Here is a 20447-nt window from a genome sequence, read left to right as displayed (position 1 = left end):
AGACACCGACTCCTAGCTTTCTGCCTCGTCTGCCTTGAACATAAACAGGAGCAGGAGTAGGCCATTCGGCCCCTCGGGCCTGCCTCACCATTCAACAAGATCATTATTGATGTGGTTGTGGCCTTAACTTGCACCATCAGACACAAAATACTTGTTCAAAGTCTCTGCTATTTTCTGGTTTCCAATTGTCAATTCCCCGGTCTCATTCACCATAAGGGACCAATACTCACTTTAGCTACTGTTTTCCATTTGATATACTTACAGAACCTTTTCATGTGCATTTTTATATTTCCTGCTCGGTTCCTTTCGTACTAAAATTTTTATCTTTTTAAAAGCCATCCTTTGCTGCTTTGTAAAAAAAATCCCAATCTTCTGACCTACACTTAACCTTTGCAGCATTACAAACATTTTCTTTCAATGCTATAGCATCCTACATTCCCTTAGTTAGCCATGTGTGGTGTATCCGTTTCATAGAGTCTTTATTTCTCAATCAAAGATATTGTTATTAATAACTATGAATCATCTCTTTAAATGTCTGCCATCAATCCACTTTGGCTAACTATTTCTTCATTCCCTTGTATTTTTATATGGTGCAAGACACTAATTTTAGATCTGAATTTCTGACCCTCAAACTGAATGTGAAATTCTATTGTGCTTGCCTAGGAGATCCTCTACTTGGAGATCATTAATTAATCCTGTTTCACTGTAGCTGGGTCAAAATCCTGGAACATCCTGACTAACAGCACTCTGGGTGTAACAACATCACATTGACTGTAGCAGTTCAAGAAGCCACTCACCACGGCCTTCAAGGGCAATTTGCGTTGAGCAATAAATGCTGGCCTAGCTGGATTAGCCAGCAATGCTCACATCACACAAATTAATTTAAAAAAATTTACACATCATCAGGCCCAATGCAGTTTATTCCCTGGTTGGTTCCAGAATATATTGTTTCAGAAACTGTCCAGAATACACTCCATAAACTAATTCTCCAGGCTCCTTGCAAACTTGATTCATCCAAACCATTTAGAGATTAAAATTTCCCACGATTATTGCAGTACCTTTCTTACAAGCCCGCATTGTTTCTTAATTTATACTCTACATAAAGCTACTGTTAGGAGGCCTATACACTACTCCCCACTAGTAACTTCCTTCCTTTGCGATTTCTTATGTCCACCCAAACTGCTTCAATAGCTTGATTGCGTGAACCAATATAAGTTCTCATTATTGTACTGATCTTATTCTTTATTAACAGAGATACGAATCCTTTTCTTCTTTGTCAATCCACAATGCCAAATAGCCTTGAATATTCAGAACTCAACCGTTGTCACCTTATAACCACACCTATGTAATGGCCATCATATTCATTTATTTCTACTTGTGTTATCAATTCATCCATCTCGACACAAATGCTGCAGATAAACAGCTTTTTATTTTGTCCTTTCACCATGTTTCCCTATCTGAGACCTCCGTTGGTACACTCTCACATCTGCTCTGGTTATAATAACTGCATTGCTACCCTGCATTATTGCCCAGTTCTCTAACTTTCCAAGTGTCTCTCACGGGAACCCTCCGTAGCCCACTATTTTGTTTAAAGCCCTCTTATAGCTCTAGTTGTGATTCATCAAGATTTTCATGCTTGCGTGGGTACAGCCCCACATTTCCCCATTTCTGGTGCCAGTACCTCTCAAGTCAAAACCCACTTCTCCTATACCAGTCTATGAGGCACGCACCTAACTCTGACCTTATTTACCCTGTGCTAATTTGCTCGTCACTCGGGTAGTAATCTTTGTAGTTCTCACTTTAAATTTAGTTCCAAGCTGCTCACACTCTTTCTGTTGTACAGTGATAACTTCACTGGTTCACAAACGTCCTCATGACAGGGAAGTTTCTTTCCACTTAGTGCTCATTGATTGATTCATTCATTTATTGTCACATGTACCGAAGTACAGTGAAAAGTATTTTTCTGTGGCCAAGGGAACGTACACAGTACGTACATAGTAGACAAAAAGAATAATCGACAGAGTAACAGTGACAAATGGTACATCGACAAATAGTGATTGATTATAGTGCGGAAGAGCCAAGCAAAACAAATACGTGAGCAAAAGCAGCATAGGACGTCGTGAATAGTGTTCTTACAGGGAACAGATCAGTTTGAGGGAGAGTCATTGAGTTTAGTAGCTGTGGGGAAAAGCTGTTCCTATGTCTAGAAGTACCATCACAACTGAGATCAATACAATTCCAAAAGGGGAAATTACAACTATTATTCCACAGCTTCACAAATCGTATTTGCATTAAATTTAGATTAAAAAATTAATTTTCAAAGAATGGAAATGGGTAATATTTTATAAGGACATTGGTGAATTATCACATTTTTAAATAAAAAGTTATCAAGTGACCATTCCCGTAGACCAATGTGAGAATAATAATTACAATCCTGTGAAGGTTAAGGCTAGAGCTATCAGGATTAAACACTTCCTTGGCAGGTGAACTTCTGCTGTAAACTTGTGTTGAAACCATAACTCTGGTTAAAAATGGCAAGCTGTTTCAGTCACATGGGCGACAGGCTAAGTGGCATGGTACATTTTTCTTTATCTCTTTCCCTTCCAAAAATGTTTTTCTTTATCTCTTTATTTCTTTCTTCACAGCTTTCCTGACTGAGATTTGATAACTATCTTGGCATTCTCTCACTCCCTGTAGTAAAATAAGGTAAGAAAATTGCTACGATTTGCAGTATAGCACATAGAAACATGTGATTAATATTCTGAGGGAAGGAAGGAGAGAGGAAAAGAACATCTCATCATGTGAGGTTCTGCAAGCATGTGTAGAAGTCTTGTAGGTTAGATTAAACTCGTCCACTTGAATAAATTATATAGAATTCTGAATGCACAAAAGAATAAAGCTATTTTGAGCCATGCAAATGGAAAAATATCTGGCATGTGGTTTGCTTTCTGCGAACATTTTGAGTTTGAAATTAAATCAAATGGGAAATTAATTTTAAAAATAGAAATCAAGTAGTCACCAAGTGATGCTTGTGAAAACGGTTATTAAACAAAGAACAAAGTACAGCACAGGAACTAGCCCTTCGGCCCTCCAAGCCTGCAACAATCATGATGCCCTAACTAAAAACAAAAAACCTTCTGCCCTTACTCAGTCCGTATCCCTCTATTTCCTCCCTATTCATGTACCCATCCAGATGTTTCTTAAATGTTGCTACTGTGGCTGCTTCCGCCACATCCTCTGGCAGCGCATTCAAGGCACCACCACTCTCTGAAAAACTTACCCCGCATATCTCCCTTAAACTTTCCCCTTCTCACCTTGAACATGTGCCCCCCCCCCCCCCCGTTGTAATTGACACTTCCACCCTTAGGAAAAGCCTTTGACTATCCACGCCGTCTATGCCCCTCATAATTTTGTAAACCTCTATCAGGTCTCCCCTCAACCTCCATCTTCCCAGGGAAAACAATCCTAGTTTATTCAACTTCTCCTTATTGCCAACACCTCGAGACAAGGCAACATCCTGGTGAACCTTCTTTGCCCTCTCTCCAAAGCTTCCATGTCCTTCTGATAATGTGGTGACCAGAACTGCATGCAGTACTCCAAATGTGGTCTAACCAAGTTTTATATAGCTGTGACATCATTTCCCAACTTCTGAACTCAATGCCCTGGCTGATGATGGCAAGCATGACAAATGCCTTCTTAATCACCTTGGCCACCTGTGTTGTTACTTTTAGGAACTGTGGACCTGCATGCCCAGATTGCTCTGTATGATGCTTCTAAGGGTTCTGCCATTTACAGCATAATTCACACCTAGATTTAATTCTCTAAAATGCATCACCTCTCATTTGTCCGGATTAAAATTCATCTGCAATTTCTGTGCCCAAGTCTCCAAGCTAACTAGATCCTGTTGCATCCTCTGACAATCCTCAGCACTATCAGCAACTCCAGCAATCTTTGCATCATCTGCAAAATTGCATATCAGACCACCCACATTTTCCTCCATTTATATATACTACAAACAATAGAGGACACAGCACTGATCCCTGCGGAACACCACTAGCAACAGATCTCCATTCTGAAAAACACCCTTTCACCACTACTCTGTTTTCTATGACCAAGCTAGTTCTATATCTATCTAGCCAGCCCACACTGAATCCCATGTGATTATAGTTTTTGTACCAGTCTGCCATGTGGGACCTTATCAAATGCCTTATTAAAGTCCATATAAACTACACCGACAGCCTTTCCCTCATCAATTTTCTTTGACACCTCTTCAAAAAACTCAATCATGTTTGTGAGATACGACCGTCCCCGTACAGAAACCATGCTGCCTGTCACTAACTAGTCCATTTTTTACCAAATGTGAATATATCCTGTCCCTCAGTATCTTTTCAAAAAGCATCCCCACCACTAATGTCAGGCTAACCGGCCTATAATTTGCTGGATTATTCCTGCTTCCTTTCTTAAACAAGGGAATAAAGTTGGCTATTCTCCAGTCCTCTGGAACCTCGCCTGTGGTCAAAGAGAACGTGAAGATATCTGTTAAGGTCCCAGCTATTTCTCCCCTTGCCTCTCGCAGTAACCTGGGATAGATCCCATCCAACCCTGAGGGTTTGTCTACCTTAATGCAATTTGGGATACTCAACACTTCCTCCTTTGATATATTGTCATTCTCAAGAACTTTCACACACCTCTCACAGACCTCAACATCTGTCATATCCTTCTCTCTGGTGAATATCGATACAAAGTACTCATTCAGGATTTCACTCACTTCCTGTGGTTCCACGCATAACTTCCCTCCATTGTTCTCGAGTGAGTCTACTCTTTTCCTTGCAGGATTTCACCTACTTCTTGTGGTTCCACGCTTAACTTCCTTCCTTTGTCCTTGAGTGGGCCCAGTCTTTCTCTTGGTACCCTCTTGCTCCTAATATATGCATAAAAAGCCTTGGGATTCTCCTTCACCTTGTTTGCTAAAGACATTTCATGGCCCCTTTTAGCACTCCTAATTAAAGTTCCTTCCTACTTTCACTGTACTCCTCAAGGGTTCATCAGTTTTTAGATGCCTTGACCTATCTTATGCTTCCTTTTTCCATTTGACCAAGCTTAGTCATCCATGGTTCCCGAATCCTAGAATTTCCATCGTTCATTTCAATCAACTGGCCTTTAAAAGCCTCCCACATGTCAGATGCCTTCAAATAGCTGCTCCCAATTCACATTCCCCAGTTCCTGTGTAATTTAGATGTAATTAGCCCTCGCCCAATTATGCACCCTCGCCGAATTATGCACCCTCGTCCAATTAAGCACCCTCGCCAGCAGGCCACTCTTGTTCTTATCCATGACTATTTGAAATCCTATGGAATTATGGTCACTAAGCCCAAAATGCTCCCCCACTGAAACATCAATCACCTGGCTTGGCTCATTTCCCAATATCAAGTCTAGTATGACCCGCTCCATGGTTGGATTGTCAACATACAGTATCAGAGCACAGCGGTGGCATAGCGGTTAGCACTGTGGCTTCACAGCACCAGGGTCCCAGGTTCGATTCCCTGCTGGGTCACTGTCTGTGCGGAGTCTCCACCTTCTCCCAGTGTCTGCGTGGGTTTCCTCCGGGTGCTCCAGTTTCCTCCCACAGTCCAAAGACATGCAGGTTAGGTGGATTGGCCTTGCTAAATTGCCCTTAGTGTCCAAAAAGGTTAGGAGGGGTTGTTGGGTTAGGGTGGAAATGAGGGTTTAAGCGGGTCGGTGCGGACTTGATGGGCCGAATGACCTCCTTCTGCACTGTATGATCTATGTTCTAAAAAGCCCTCCTGGACACATTTAACAAATTGCTCTCCATCCGAGCCCCTGCCTGTAAGCGATTTCCAGTCAATATGGGAGAAGTAAAAATCACCCATCATTTCACCGTTCATATTCCTGAGCTCCACCCATAATGCCTCACTACAAGATCCATCCAATGTGTCCTCCCTCAACACAGCTGTGATCTGCTTCCTAATTAGCAATGCAACTCCTCCACCACTTTTGTTTCCCATTCTGTCCTGTCTAGAACAATGATATCCCGGAATGTTAAGCTGCCAATCCTGTCCCTCCTTTAACCATGTCTCTGTAATTGCAATTACATCGTAGTTCCATGCAGTAATCCAGGCTCTCAGTTCATCTCTCTTACCTGTTATACTTCTTGCATTGAAGCAAACGCACTCGAGACCTACAGTCCCGCTGAGCCCTGTGGGTTCCCTCTGCCTGCTCTTACTCTGCGCTATATTTATCTCAGTCTCACTTTTCCCCCCAGTCTCGACACTTACTGGCCTTCTGTACCGGTTCCCACCCCCCTGCCACACCAGTTTAACCATCCCAGCATGCACTAGCAAACCTCCTGCCCAGGATATTCAATGTCAACAAACAAATACCTTCACCATTTCCTCATGGGGATTTAAATTGGACCTTTCGTATTTATTGTTCTAAGTTATGAATTTACAAAGGTTCAAGACTTCTTTTGCTGACCACCCAAATTTAATTTCTAAATGTGAACTTCTATCGAGGTTAACTAGATCACATACTGTGCTGGTTCAAAAGGTATCCTTTTTCCCGCACAGTACACAATACAAATTTTAAAATAGCTTGGATTTACAATTTAAAACTGTCTCTTTGTAGATAATGTCAAAAGGGGAAACTCTTGAGTATTAGTTCATGTTTTCCACTGGTGCCACATTTATATCAAGAGTCAAATAATGAACAGTACAGCACAGATAGTAAAACCAGCAAATTCCATAAGAACAAAAAATCTAAATGTGGACCCAACATCACTTCTTTGAAAGTTAGCAAACCGACTTTACAACAATTTTAACCCATTCACTTGGGCTCAATATTAATGAAGGAAGAAGAGTGTTTCTTTTTGTGTGGCAGGGGCAAAAGAAAGGAAGAGGAATAAAGCACTAACAATTATTTGATTAAAGGATCAACAAAAAAGCATACAGGGCTCAAGAAACAATATTTGCCAAACCAGAACAATAGGATTGCATAGTTTGAAGTAGGATTAACTTAATGAATAACTTCATTAAGTTATTATCTATTTTGTTAAGCATTGCAGAACTTTGCGTTAACAACACCTTGTATTTATATACTGTCCTAAAATATTCCAAGGTTCAGCACACAATCTGACATAAGGAGGCATTAAGGCAGACAATCAAAAGCTTAGTCAAAAATGTAGGTTCTCAGGAGCATGTTAAAGAAGAGAGGTGAGGTGCAAAGGTTCCAGGAAGAAAATCCAGAACTTTGGTCTTTGGCAGTTGAAGCATGGCTGCAAATTGTGGTGTGATTAACATAAGGGTTATTAAGAGGCTAGACTTGGAGCCGCCGAGATACCATGGAAGGTTGTAGGGCTGGAGGAGATTAATAATAATCGCATATTGTCACAAGTAGACTTCAATGAAGTTACTGTGAAAAGCCCCCAGTGGTCACATTCTGGCGCCTGTTCAGGGAGGCTGGTACGGGAATTGAACCTGCGCTGCTGGCCTTGTTCTGCATTACAAGCCAGCTTTAGCCCACTGTGCTAAACCAGCCCCTGTTACAATGATGGGGAGAACTTAGGCCATGGAGGGATTTGTGAACAAGGATCAGAATCGCAAAATTGAGGCATCAATCAACTCTGAGAAAATGTAGGTCAGTAAGCACAGGTGATGATGGGTGAATGGGTCATGGTACAAGATATAATATGGTAGAGTTTTGGATGACCTCGGGCTTTTTCTGGGTGCAACATGTGAGGTAACAAAGATATAGATGAGGGTTTCAGCTGCAACTGAGTGGAGGGCGGATGCAGAATTGGATGATATTATGAAGGTAGAAGTGGGTGGTCTCCATAATAGCAGGGATGTGTGGTCAGAAGCTCATCTCAAGGTCAAACCCTAGATTGCAGCTGTGAACAGTATGGTTTAGTCTCAGACAGGAAGAGATAGAGTTAATGGCTAGGAGTAGCATTTATATCGAAGACTGAAAGCATCGGCTTCACTTTTCTCAATATTCAGTTGGGGAAAATTTCAGCTTATCCAGTACTGGATTTTGGGCAAGCAGTCTGACAATTTAGAGACAGGGGCATTGTCGGGAGAGGTGTTGGTGAGGTAGTGCTGGGTGTCATCAGCATATATAATGTCCTTTAGGGAAGGAAATCTGTCGTCCTTACCTGATCTGGCCTAAAGGAAGCACACAATAGGTCTAGGCATCTCAAAACTGACGAAGCCTTTGAGGAGTACAGTGAAAGTAGGAAGGAAATTAAACATGGAATTAGGAGGGATAAAAGGGGCCATGGAATGTCTTTAGCAAACATGGTCAAGGAGAAGCCCAAGGCTTTTTATGCATATACTAGGAGCAAGAGTATAAGCAAGGAAAAGAGTAGACTCACTCAAGAACAATGGAGGGAAGTTATGCGTGGAACCACAGGAAGTGAGTGAAATCCTGAATGAGTACTTTGTATCGATATTCACCAGGGAGAAGGACGTGACGAATGTTGAGGTCAGGGATAGGTGTGTGAAAGATCTTGAGAATGTCAATATATCAAAGGAGGAAGTGTTGAGTATCCTAAATTGCATTAAAGTAGACAAGTCTTCGGGGCCGGGTGGGATCTATCCCAGGTTACTGTGGGAAGCAAGGGGAGAAATAGCTGGAGCCTTAACAGATCTATTCGTATACGAAAGAGAAAATGCTGGAAAATCTCAGCAGGTCTGGCAGTATCCACAGGAGAGAAACGAGCTAACGTTTCAAGTCCAATGAGTCTTTGTCAAAGCTAACAGACAGAGAAAGTGGGAAATATTTATACTGTGGAGTGAGAATGAAAGATGAGTCATAGCCACAGAAACCCAGGGAAACCAGGTGCTAATGGCACAGAAACCAAGGGGAAAGAGTGCTAATGGCTGTCCCCAGAGAGGACAAAAGATGTGAAAGGTCAAACAGCAGGAAACTAACATCAGAGGATGAACTGTAGATGTGGGGGGAGGGGAAGGGGGCAACAAAGAGGAGAAACGGCAAGGAAGTGGTCCCTAGTCACTAACTAGTCAGTTTTCCTCCAAATGTGCGTATATCCTGTCCCTCAGTAACTTTTCCAAAAGCTTCCCCACCACTGATGTCAGGTTCACCGATCAAAAATTTGCTGGATTGTCCCTACTTCCTTCCTTAAACAAGGGAACAACATTGGCTATTCCCCAACCTGTGGTCAAAAAGGATGCAAATATATCTGTATAAAAGCAAATTACTGCGGATGCTGGAATTCTTTGGGGTGACAAAGAAAGTTGATGAGGGAAGCGCTGCCGATGTAGTTTATATGGACTTTAGTAAGGCGATTGACAAGGTCCCACATGGCAAACTTGTACAAAAACTAAAATCACATGGGGTTCGGAGAGCAGTTAACGTGGGAAAGGAAGTTGGTTGAGTGAATTGTGCAGAATAGCCAAGGAAGTTGGTTGGCAGTTTAGTAGGAGTAGGGTAGAAGGAGCAGGATGTGGGAATTGTGGACACAATGAGCTTGGGAGAGAGCATTGAGAGAGATGAGAGAAACAGAAAAGGTGCCAGTTCAGGACTAGGGCAGGGAGAACCCTAGAATTTGGCCCAGTGGGTTTGAAGATGGGAGGAAAGCAGCAATGGCAACTTATTGGATGGTCACAATCCTGGTAACATGGAGGTCCATGAGCTCCTCACACTTGTTGGAGCTGAAGATGAAGGAGACAGGGAAGAGGAGTTAAGAAGATAGTCCAGAATGAGAGAAGTAGCTGAGGGTTATCATTACAATCCAGGATGATTCTGGAAAAGTGAGAAGATTTGGTAGATACAATCATGACCCGATGCATCATCTCTGAAAGTGAATGTTCAAACCTTCTACATTCACGTCTGCATCCTTTAGTCTTAAGGGCGCAGAGATGAGGGTTGTATCAGGGCAACAAAGAGTGTGAAAGAATCCTGGTTTTAATGGTTACAAGGATGATGTTGAACACATTGGTAGCAGTGGAATGCCTTTTCAAATTTCCTATGGAGTGGTTTATTAGTTTAGTAAATATATTGCAGTGATAGTTCAAAGGAAAAATGCAATTGGAGACTTCTAATTATATTGTAATCGCCTAGACCTACAACTCCACTCACCTGGCTGCCTCTGCATTCGAGTTCCTTTTCTCCCTTGATGTCTACAACCACAAACTCCGCAACCCATATTCAGTTACCGCACTGATCCTGCCCTCTCATTGGGCAGCACGGTGGCACAGTGGTTAGCACTGCTGCCTCAGTGCCAGGGACCTGGGTTCTTTTCCAGGTTGTTGTGACGACTGGGTTTTGAAAGTACAAGAGTCATTGAATTGGGAGATCTTTTTGGGAGTGGGTGGTGCGAGATGGAGAAAAGTGCGGTTGGGTGCGGGAAGAAGCATAGGGTGCAGAAAGCCATTTGGCTCATCGAGTCTGCACCAACCCTCTGAAAGTGCACCCTATCTATACCCACACCCCAACCTATCCCCGTAACCCAATAACCCCACCTAATCTGTCGGGGAATCTTATTGAAACTTACACGATACTGCGAGGCCTGGATAGAGTGGACGTGTAAAGGATGTTCCCATGTAGGAAAAACTAGAACTAGAGGACACAATCTCAGACTAAGGGGATGATCCTTTAAAACAGAGATGAGGAGGAATTTCTTCAGCCAGAGGGTGGTGAATCTGTTGAACTATTTGCCACAGAAGGCTGAGTGTCTTTAAGACAAAGATAGATAGGTTCTTGATTAATATGAGACCAAGGGTTAAGGGGAGAAGGCAGGAGAATGGGGATGAAAAAAATATCAGCCATGATTGAATGGTGGAGCAGACTCGATGGGCCGAGTGGTCTAATTCTTCTCCTATGTCTTATCGACACTATGGAAAAATTTAGCACGGCCAATCCACCTAACCTGCACATCTTTGGTCTTTGGACTGCACCTGGAGGAACCCATGCAGACTCTGGGAGAACCACTGCACTGGACTGTAAATTCTATGATTCATTAGAAACGCCAGATTGCATTTTTCCTTAGAACTGTCTTTGCAAAACCAACAAACCACTCCACAGGAAATTTGAAAAGGCATTGCTCTCAATTTTCTTCCCATTCCCATAATGAATAACGGAGAGAGAAAATTAGTGACTCACTGAATTACTCCATAGCATCTTCAATTTAATACTAAAGAATGGAGACTGCTTCCCAATAAGTTGAAATTGATTTTTAAATTTTCTGGTTTTTCTACTGGTTATGGTGACTTAGCCGAGCCCTAGAATTCTGCAATACAACAAACTAACAACCAAAATATATGTGTTTTCTTCACAACCTGCACATATTTTGTTAAGAGAACTAAATAAGATGCTTTACCTGCTCAGGAAAAAATTCTTGTAGAAATGTTCCCAGTAAGATTATTCCTAGTCCTTCAGGGTCTAATTTGTTCTTCATAATGTTTACACTGAAACAGAGAAAACATTTTACTGAAAGCCATATCTAACAATGTACGCAAACTATGAACAGAGTTTTCAGTTCTGGATTGTGCAAAATATTGCACAACAGTTAGCACTGTTGCTTCACAGCTCCAGGGTCCCAGGTGTGATTCCCGGCTTGGGTTGCTATGCACGTTCTACCAGTGTCTGCTTTGCATTTTCCTCCAGGCAGTCCGGTTTCCTCCTACAAGTACGGAAAGGTGTGCTTGTTAGGTGAATTGGACATTCTGGATTCTCCCTCAGTGTACCAGAGCAGTCGCCAGAGTCTGGCGACTAGAGGATTTTCACAGTAACTTCATTGCAGTGTTAATGTAAGCCTACTTGTGACAATAATAAAGATTATTATTGTTATATACAATGCCACCTGATTGCTTCCAAAAAATAAACCAAATGATTCTGGACATGTCACACATTGATTTATAATAAAGTATATGATTTTGTGAATCTTTTTTTCATAAATCAAGAATAATTTGTATTCATTTAGCTCCTTTGCTGTTGTGTGTAACTCAAGATACTTCAGAGGAGAAATGGATGCCAAACAGGATTAAGGGTAACATTTAGGGAATGTCTCAAGACACAATTTCAGGCATAGGTTTTCAGGAGACTTTAGAAGGTGGTGAGAAATTGTAGGAGCTGAAGAGGCAAGAATGGCTGAATGCTCTCCTAATTATAGGGGAATGAATGAAATTTAGAGGTGTGGAGCAGACAACCCAGGACAGATTACTTCAGCAGGGTTGGCAAAATCCAGGAGGAATTCATAAATGGAGAGCACTTTGAATTCAAATTAAAAGCACATTACTGCGGATGCTGGAATCTGAAATAAAAACAGAAAATACTGGACAATCTCAGCAGGGCTGACAGCATCTGAGAGAGAAGGGAACTAACGTTTTGAGTCTGGATGACTTTGTCAAAAAGAAATTTCAATTCAACAATTCAACAAACAGATAGGGGGCAAGCACAGGGTTTACGGCTGGGCAGGCTTAGTGCATGATTGGTCGGCAGAGTTTTGGAAAAGCTGGGAGTTTATGACAGGGGTTGCTTAGGATGTTGGCAAGGGGGCACTGGAGAAGTTAGGTATGGAGATATGAAGGCTTGGATGTGGGTTTTTAGCAGCGATGGAATATGAGGGCAAAAAGAGGTGATGCTGCCTACATAAAAATAGCCTTGTAAATGAATCCAATACAGAGGTTGAGGTCAAACAGGAAATCAAGACTGTGTCCAATTGGGCAGATCCTGAGCTGTGAAGGATAAGAGTGCCCAGTTTCTGTTGGGATGTACAGGATGAATTTGTTCCAGCCATTATTAAAAGTTAGAAAAATTATGGTTCAATCCAACACTTCAGGCAAGCAGTCAGGTAGCATCGGAGTTTGTGGCGTTGAAGGTGATAGTAAAGAGGCAGACTTCGGTTGCTGAAATTTAAGAGCAAACTAAAACATACTGTGGTTAAAGAGCAGCGCCATCACAGGAAATAGAAGCAGTGAAGGAACCATAGAGCACTTCCAAGGACTGTGTGGGGTAAAATCACTGGAGGCAACGTGCTGGCTATGTTTAGTCAGTAGGAGTGGGACCAATTGAAGAGGGTTGATTACAGAGCTGGAGGAAGGTGAAAGAGACAACCAATTGAACACAACTGAATGGCCAAGGAGGACAAGGAGAGACATTGTGCCCTAGTCATAAATTGCAACAAAGGATGACTTTGACCAGAATGGGCTTTTTTTGCTGCAGGTGGTTCAGAAATTGGACAGAACAAAGAATGCTGTCAATGCCCACAAGATGTAGCTGCAGATGTAGTGACTTACAAACAATATTGAAAGAAACAGCTTTGCCTTTCACTTCATGTAATGTCAGCTTTGAACGATGATGTAATGCACTTTTTACATACTCCAAAAAAATAATAATTTTGGGAAAATGTGATGGAAACAAGGGTGAAAAGGAGGTTAACTGGAAACCGGGGCATGGAAACGGCAAAACATGAGGTACACAGGTGAAGCTTTGAGCAATCAGTTGTTAACGGAAATGGGACAGGGTGGATTTAATTATTTTCTGAGCTACGGGTGGCACTGGCAAGGAACAGCAGATCTGATTGCACCAGCTTTATACCTCCGCTGACATTGAAAGATTCATCGTATTGTGAAAGACTCGCTCATATTGCGTAAGAAAGCAATAATAAATCGGACAGCAAGAATTGCAGAATGGATTAAGAGTTAAAAAAAAAGAAAGCATGGAAGTTACATGATTTACGGAAAGCCTTTTTATTTGATCTTCAATTTATTATGGGAGGAATCATTGAAATTAGCAATCAAAGCTAAGTTAGGGCTAACTACTGTGGCTATTGGCATGCCAGTCTTTAATAGCAACGTATGGTTTAGAATTAATCCACAGCAAATAAATCAACACTCTGGACTTTGGTATAAATGAAGTGGTCATAAACTAGGTAAGAAAAAGATGGAATTTGATTTGATGCCTGAGGATCTACAAAAATAGCCATTTCCAAATAAACATAAACACTTTTAGATTAATTTGTGTAACAGAGCTGAAGTATCATGAAGGTCACTTGGCCGCCGCAAACATAACTTGTGTTTATGCTATTCAAATCTTTGCCCTGCTCCTCATCCCTCTCTCCACAGTAATGATGCCAGAACTAAACTGCTGTTAGCTTTTTTGCCAGCACAATCTGGTACTATTCAAAACTATTTGCTTTGCATCGCCTTTTTTGGGAGAAAAACTCGTATCAGGTCATTTGTGTTTAACTTATGAAAGCAAAGACAAAGTAGAATCCAGAGATTCCATTTGTCAGAGTTTAAAAATTATACTGCCTTGTGGAGAGGAGATAAAAAAATCCTATGATTAAACAGGAGACGTGTTCAATGTGCTTTCCATTCAACAGGATTTTAATGTTGATACTAAAGGCTAGCACACAGAACAATACTTCCCACTGGTAAACTGAAGTGATGCTTATCCAAGGCGTTTTTTATTTGCTTAAAGAAAATGTATTTATTTTTTGCTTCGGGGAATATTAAGTTATGTGAAAACTGTGGAATTCTTCTAAGTACGGGCAGAACGGTGGCGCAATGATTAGCATAGCTGCCTCACAGCGCTAGGGATCGGGTTCAATTCCAACCTCGGGTGACTGTGCGGAGTTTGGACTTTCTCCCCATGTCTGCATGGGTCTCTGCCTGGATTTCCCTCGGGGCCCCAGTTTCCTCCAACAGTCCACAGATGTGCAGGTTAGGTTGATTGGTCGTGTTAAATTGCCCCTTAGTCCAAAGATTAGGTGGGATTATGGAGTTTCAAGGATAGGTCGGGGGATTGGGCCTAGGTACGGTTCTCTTTCAGAGGGTCAGTGCAGAACCGATGGGCCCATTCTGCACTGTTGGGATTCTATGGTTCCATGAGCACACTTTTTTTTTTTTTTTTTTTCCATGAGCACACTTGAGAGTTTTTCCAATACAGCTACTTTGAAGAAACAGACAAACATATGAACAAAAGGGCAATCTAGGTACACTACGGGAGAATTCAGAATGTCCAATTCACCTAACAGCACACCTTTCGTGGGAGGCACTCTGGAGCACCCGGAGAAAACCCATGTAGACACGGGGAGAATGTGCAGATCCACACAGACAGTGACCCAAGCCGGCAATCGAACCTGGGTTCCTGGCACTGTGAAACAATAGTGCTAATCACTGTGCTACCGAGATAGTGAAACCTTGCAACGGTCTCACAAATTGACAATAATTCTAACTTATGGAAGAATGAAGAGAATGGTTTAGCGCAGTGGGCTAGACAGCTGGTTTGTGACACAGAACAAGGCCAGCAGCGCGGGTTCAATTCCTATCAGCTGAGAATTCTGAATTCTCCCTTTGTGTGGCCGAACAGGCGCCAGAATGTGGCGACTATGGGCATTTCACAATAACTTTATTACAGTGTTAATATAAGCCTACTTGTGACAATAAAAGATTATTTATTTATTTCAGGAATATGCAAGGAAATTCCACCGGAACATTCTACGGCAATCACAAAAATACCAACAGATCACGGTCAACCAGAATATAACAACAGAGGTGCTTAATTAACCCACCAACTAAATATGCCCAATTATTTTTGGTAGCATTAGAGTGTTAGGACCAGAAAATATAATTTCTATCAATCGGTCCAGTAGTTATATATTTCCTACTCCACTTTATCTTTTATACCATGCAATAGCCTTTTCTGTGGAATATTTATTCAAAACCGTCTTGAAATTCATTCCATTCTCCACTTGCATTGCTCCAGATTGCTACTCTTATTCATTAACCTCAACGTAAATAAGTTGTATGCATTCACATTCTTGCATTTAAATTCAAATCCACAACCCTTTGTCTTTGAATTTGCAAGGAAAATTTCTCTAGGATGCGGTATCCTCTTCGAATCTTAACTATCACAATCGCATTATCTGTAAGCTACATTATTCCAACGTAAATATCCCCAGTACCCAGAGTCTTTCAACATGTTCAGGTGTCCAATTCCATGTATCAAATTGCTCGTCTTTATTAGTAATCCCTTCAAAGTTAGATACCTCAGATGCAAAGTAGTGACTAGAATTACATTTGTCAATTTATAACATTGGCAATAGCTCACTAGTAGTTTGAAAAAAACTGATGTATAGCCTAAAAAGTTAATACAACTAAAATATTGGCCAGTAATATGCAAGGATAAAGTTAGATTGGAAGGATGTGGATTTTAGAATAACCCAAGACACTGGTACAACCAGCATTCTATCACATTTATTGCAGTATGCAAGAGCCGACTGAGGAACAGTCATGATTTATTAGCTACTGAGGCAGGATGATTCTGAAGGTTTATTGGGTATGGGATTATCCTTCTCCTCATTAAGCTTGGTATCTAACATTTGATTTGGATAATTTTTTTAAGTTCTGGAGCCTACCTTATGAGTGCTCATTGCACTGTCATCTTAAATCAAATAAAATGCATTGCCACTCCATGCTCATTCCATACTTCATTTCTAATCCTTATGATTCCATAATGCAATGATACGCATTATTAAATAAAATCAGTTCATGAATTCAGAACAGGGAATATCTCCCATAACTTAAAAGAGCAGTGTTAACCATAACTGAAGAAAATAAATCAACTGTGTCTGCGCGAGTTTCCTCCAGGTTGTTGGGTTACGGGTATAGGGTGGATACGTGGGTTTGAGTAGGGTGATCATTGCTCGGCACAACATCGAGGGCCGAAGGGCCTGTTCTGTGCTGTACTGTTCTAAATCTAAATCCAACAGCTGGACACACTATAAGGTTCATTTCAGGAATATCAACAGTCTTCATGAGAGTTTTGGCAGTTTGTTATATAATCTCTTCCTGTTAATTCGAAATCATTTAATTGCTAGGAGAAAAATTTGAATCATCGTCAAGTTGCAATTAAGCAATGTTAATAGAACAGCAGAGTTTCTTTTGCACAATTTTAAATCCAATTAATAGACAATCTGAATTAAGCAACTTCAAGTAAAAATGAATAGATTATATAGAAATTATTTGGGAGAAACATTTACGAAACATACTTTGTAACACACACCACTACTGCATTCAAAATATTTTTTGCCTCAAGTTTGCATACAAGCAACATGAAGAACAGCTGATTAATTCCAGTCCCATCTGGTTTTGACAAATAGTCCCTCTTTCCAGATCCAGTGAAAATGGTTGATTTTTATTGGAATGCTGACAGAATAGCAGAGAGTGAAATGCTTACAGTTGGCGTGAGTGCTGCAGTTTTATATCTAATGTAACAGCATTATTTTTAACTCCTATCTGGATTACGTCTATTCCTACTGATACTGATTTTGCGTACCCTCATGTACATTTCATTGAACAAGAAACAAAAATAAAGTTTGGTTCAAAATTGAAATGCACACCATGCTCAAGGTAGTGGAATAGAAAAGCATCTTAATATAATTAGAAAGAAATCAAGCTACCAAGGGAAATGCACAGAAGTTAAGAAAACATCTTGCACATTTCAGCAGTTTTGGACACAAAAATGTTCGATTTAACCACTCCAATACTGTTTACAAAATGTTACGAGTTACAAACTGTTGGCTGAGACATCGGACAATGTTTAGAATGTAGCCAAGAACATAAATGGAAAAAGAATGATTGATTTGGAACATTAGTTGATTGTTCTCTCTCAGAACTAAGTAGACCCCAGAAAAGCAAAGCAGTGTGCTGTACTTGAGATAGCTGCCCGCGTTTGCCCTCCCCCAAGTATTCTGCCTGCCTCCGGAATACGCCTGGCACCTAAATGGTGAGAGCAGTCTGAATGAGAATAAATAGGTCAGTTGTAGATAAACTTCTACATACGATTTAGAATCAAATGGGTGAGTCAGAACAGTGCATGGATTTGTAAAGATGCTTGGCTGGTTGAAATTTGAGTACATCACAGATCGAACGATAAAGATATGGCAGTGGATGTCTCATTGTTGGACTTAATGACAATAATCTTTACTATTGTCACAATTAGGCTTACATTAACACTGCAATGAAGGTACTGTGAAATTGTGGAATGTGCTTAAAAAGACACCAGTTAAGACAATTGTTGCAAATACATGATATTAAAGATAACGCAGCCACATGGAGGGTCGTCTGTTGGAATTAACACAAAAAAAACAATTAAAGAGTTGAGGAACATCAGATTGCTGATACAAATGCTTTAAAGAGCGAGTGCTGGTGGAAAAGGACACCAAAAGATCAAGCGGACCCTTGGCTTTGGGTTATCAAATATAAAAGGCAGAAATAATGTTGAATTTTCTAAGATATTGGTTATGCCACAGTTGAAGGAATAAACAGCTGTACATTCAAGTCAGAAAAGTGGCACATTGTACTTATCCAGTTCTACAGTATTCACTTAATTTAAAATTAAGAGTTGTCAACAAATTAAATATACAAGGAGGCAAATTACCGATTTATTGTTAACTATAAATTCATCACTTTGTTTTAATGTTTTATGTCACAATACTGTAGGGAACACTTACTATTCAGGATCTGACACCAAGTCTAATGCTTTCATCACATCCTCCAGCATTGTGTCTGGTACAAATCCGTTATCTGTAAGGACATAAAAAAATCTTTGATGGAAAATAAACTGGTAACTCCATAATGACTGATGGAAAAATATTAGTTCCAATTTATCATTCTTTGCCAGTGGAACTGACGGCCAGAATCCTGAACCATAAGAGTTTTGCTGACAACCCATAGCAAAGAAGTTAGGGCTGTCAAGGTATTCAAAACTTTAATTGTTATTAAAATTTGTATCTCAATTAATCTTGGTCTGAGCTGCACATTTAATTCGCAAAATAGCTGCATCCATTTCAAGTTGATGTTATGACAAATGCTTTATCATCCAAAAAGCAATACTGCATAAAAACCTTGGAGGAAGAACAGCTTTGCATCTGAATCACTGCAATACTTGTAGACCATGAATGGGAATCCTAGTGAGAGACCTGTGGGAGTCCATTGCTCAGTGAAAGATGGTCTGCAGCTGGCTTCTTGCCCTTTGTCCTTCTCTTCTTTCATGGGAGATGGGCATCACACTGGCTAGGCAAGCATACATTGCACATTCCTAATTGCCCTTGAGAAGGGAGTGAACCGCCTTCTTGAACCACTGCAGTCCATCTGGTGGGTACACTCAATGGGGTTAGGAAGGGAATTCCAGGTCTTTGAGAACAACAGTGAAGGAATGGCAATATAGTTCCAAATCAGGTGGTGGTGAACTCATGTGCAATCTGCCCTTGTCCTTCTAGGTGTTAGAGGTCAAGGGTTTGGAAGGTGCCTGAAGTTGCTGCAATGCATCTTCTAAACGGCATACAGCACTGACAGACACTGTTGCAGTCAGTTGACTGATAGTGGTGAATACATCAAATGTACATAATGGCAGCACATGTACAGAACATTCAAAGTGCCTGTACACAGATAGGCCATCAGAACGGCACAAGCATGAGGTGATGAAGTTTTACAAGAGGGATGGGGAGCGGCATTACAGACTTATGGCACAATTCTAAAAAGTGTTCAACAACAGTGGGGGGTTGCGTGTGCATTGATCTTTGAAGGTGGCAGGTTATAGTGGGAAGGGGTTATTCAAGCAAATTGAATTTTGAGCTTCGGAATTGGAGACTTTGGGTATAAAAGGTTATGCAGAATTGACATAAAGCTCCAGTTATGTCCCAAGTACTGCATCCAGTTCTGGTCATCACACTTAGGAAAAGAAAGAGTGCAGAGGAGATTTACTAGATTGGTGCCAGGAATGAGGGGTTAAGTTAGAAATGGCTGAATGGCCTCCTCCTGTGACGTAACTGAACTCTATATGACATCTGAACATGCACAGAGACAGCATCTTATTTGCACATTCAAGATGCACTGCAGTAACTCACCAAGGTTCCTCTACCACTGCCATCCAGAAGGGCAAGGGCAGCAGATACCTGGGAACCCCATCAGCTGGAGGTTCCCCTTCAAGTCATTCACCACCCCGACTTGGAAATATATTGCTGTTCCTTCACTGTCGCTGGGGTTACATCCTGGAACTCCCTCCCTAACTGCACAGTGGGTGTGTCTATACCTCAAGGACTTCAGTGGCACAAGAAGGAACTCACCGCCATCTTCTGATGGGAAATAACCAGCTATACCCACATCCAGTAAATGGATTAAAAAAAGACATAATGACTACAAAAAGGAACATATTATATGCAAAAAACAATAGGTTTTGCTCATGCACAGGGCTTGTGGGGAGGAATTTTATGGCCGCCTGTTGGTCCTTGAGGTACTTTAAGTGTAATCTCCACAAATTATACTAGAAAATGAACACGTTAATCAGAGTTGAACTTCAATTAATTGATAGCCCTAAGATGAATGATTTCAAAAGGCTTATTATACAGGCATAATGCGTGTCAAGAAAAGTTAATGAAAGTATGTAAAAGTGAATAAACATGT

General features: G+C 41.0%; 1 protein-coding gene across 3 annotated transcripts in view; it reads right to left on the bottom strand.

The window, feature by feature from the left end:
* The window catches only part of mindy3 (MINDY lysine 48 deubiquitinase 3), a 141810-nt gene that overhangs the window by 7180 nt on the left and 114183 nt on the right, over positions 1 to 20447 (bottom strand). For all 3 annotated transcript variants that reach the window (XM_038797948.1, XM_038797949.1, XM_038797950.1), the window contains 2 exons: positions 18497 to 18569; positions 11357 to 11444 (listed from right to left, as the gene is read on the bottom strand). In XM_038797948.1, coding sequence (XP_038653876.1) covers positions 11357 to 11444; positions 18497 to 18569 — 161 coding nt within the window. The remainder of the gene's footprint in view (positions 1 to 11356; positions 11445 to 18496; positions 18570 to 20447) is intronic.

This window comes from Scyliorhinus canicula, chromosome 5 (assembly GCF_902713615.1).
Source record: "Scyliorhinus canicula chromosome 5, sScyCan1.1, whole genome shotgun sequence".
Lineage (NCBI taxonomy): Eukaryota > Metazoa > Chordata > Chondrichthyes > Carcharhiniformes > Scyliorhinidae > Scyliorhinus > Scyliorhinus canicula.
Note: the sequence above shows the minus strand (reverse complement) of the source record. Positions and strands in the feature narration are given on the sequence as shown.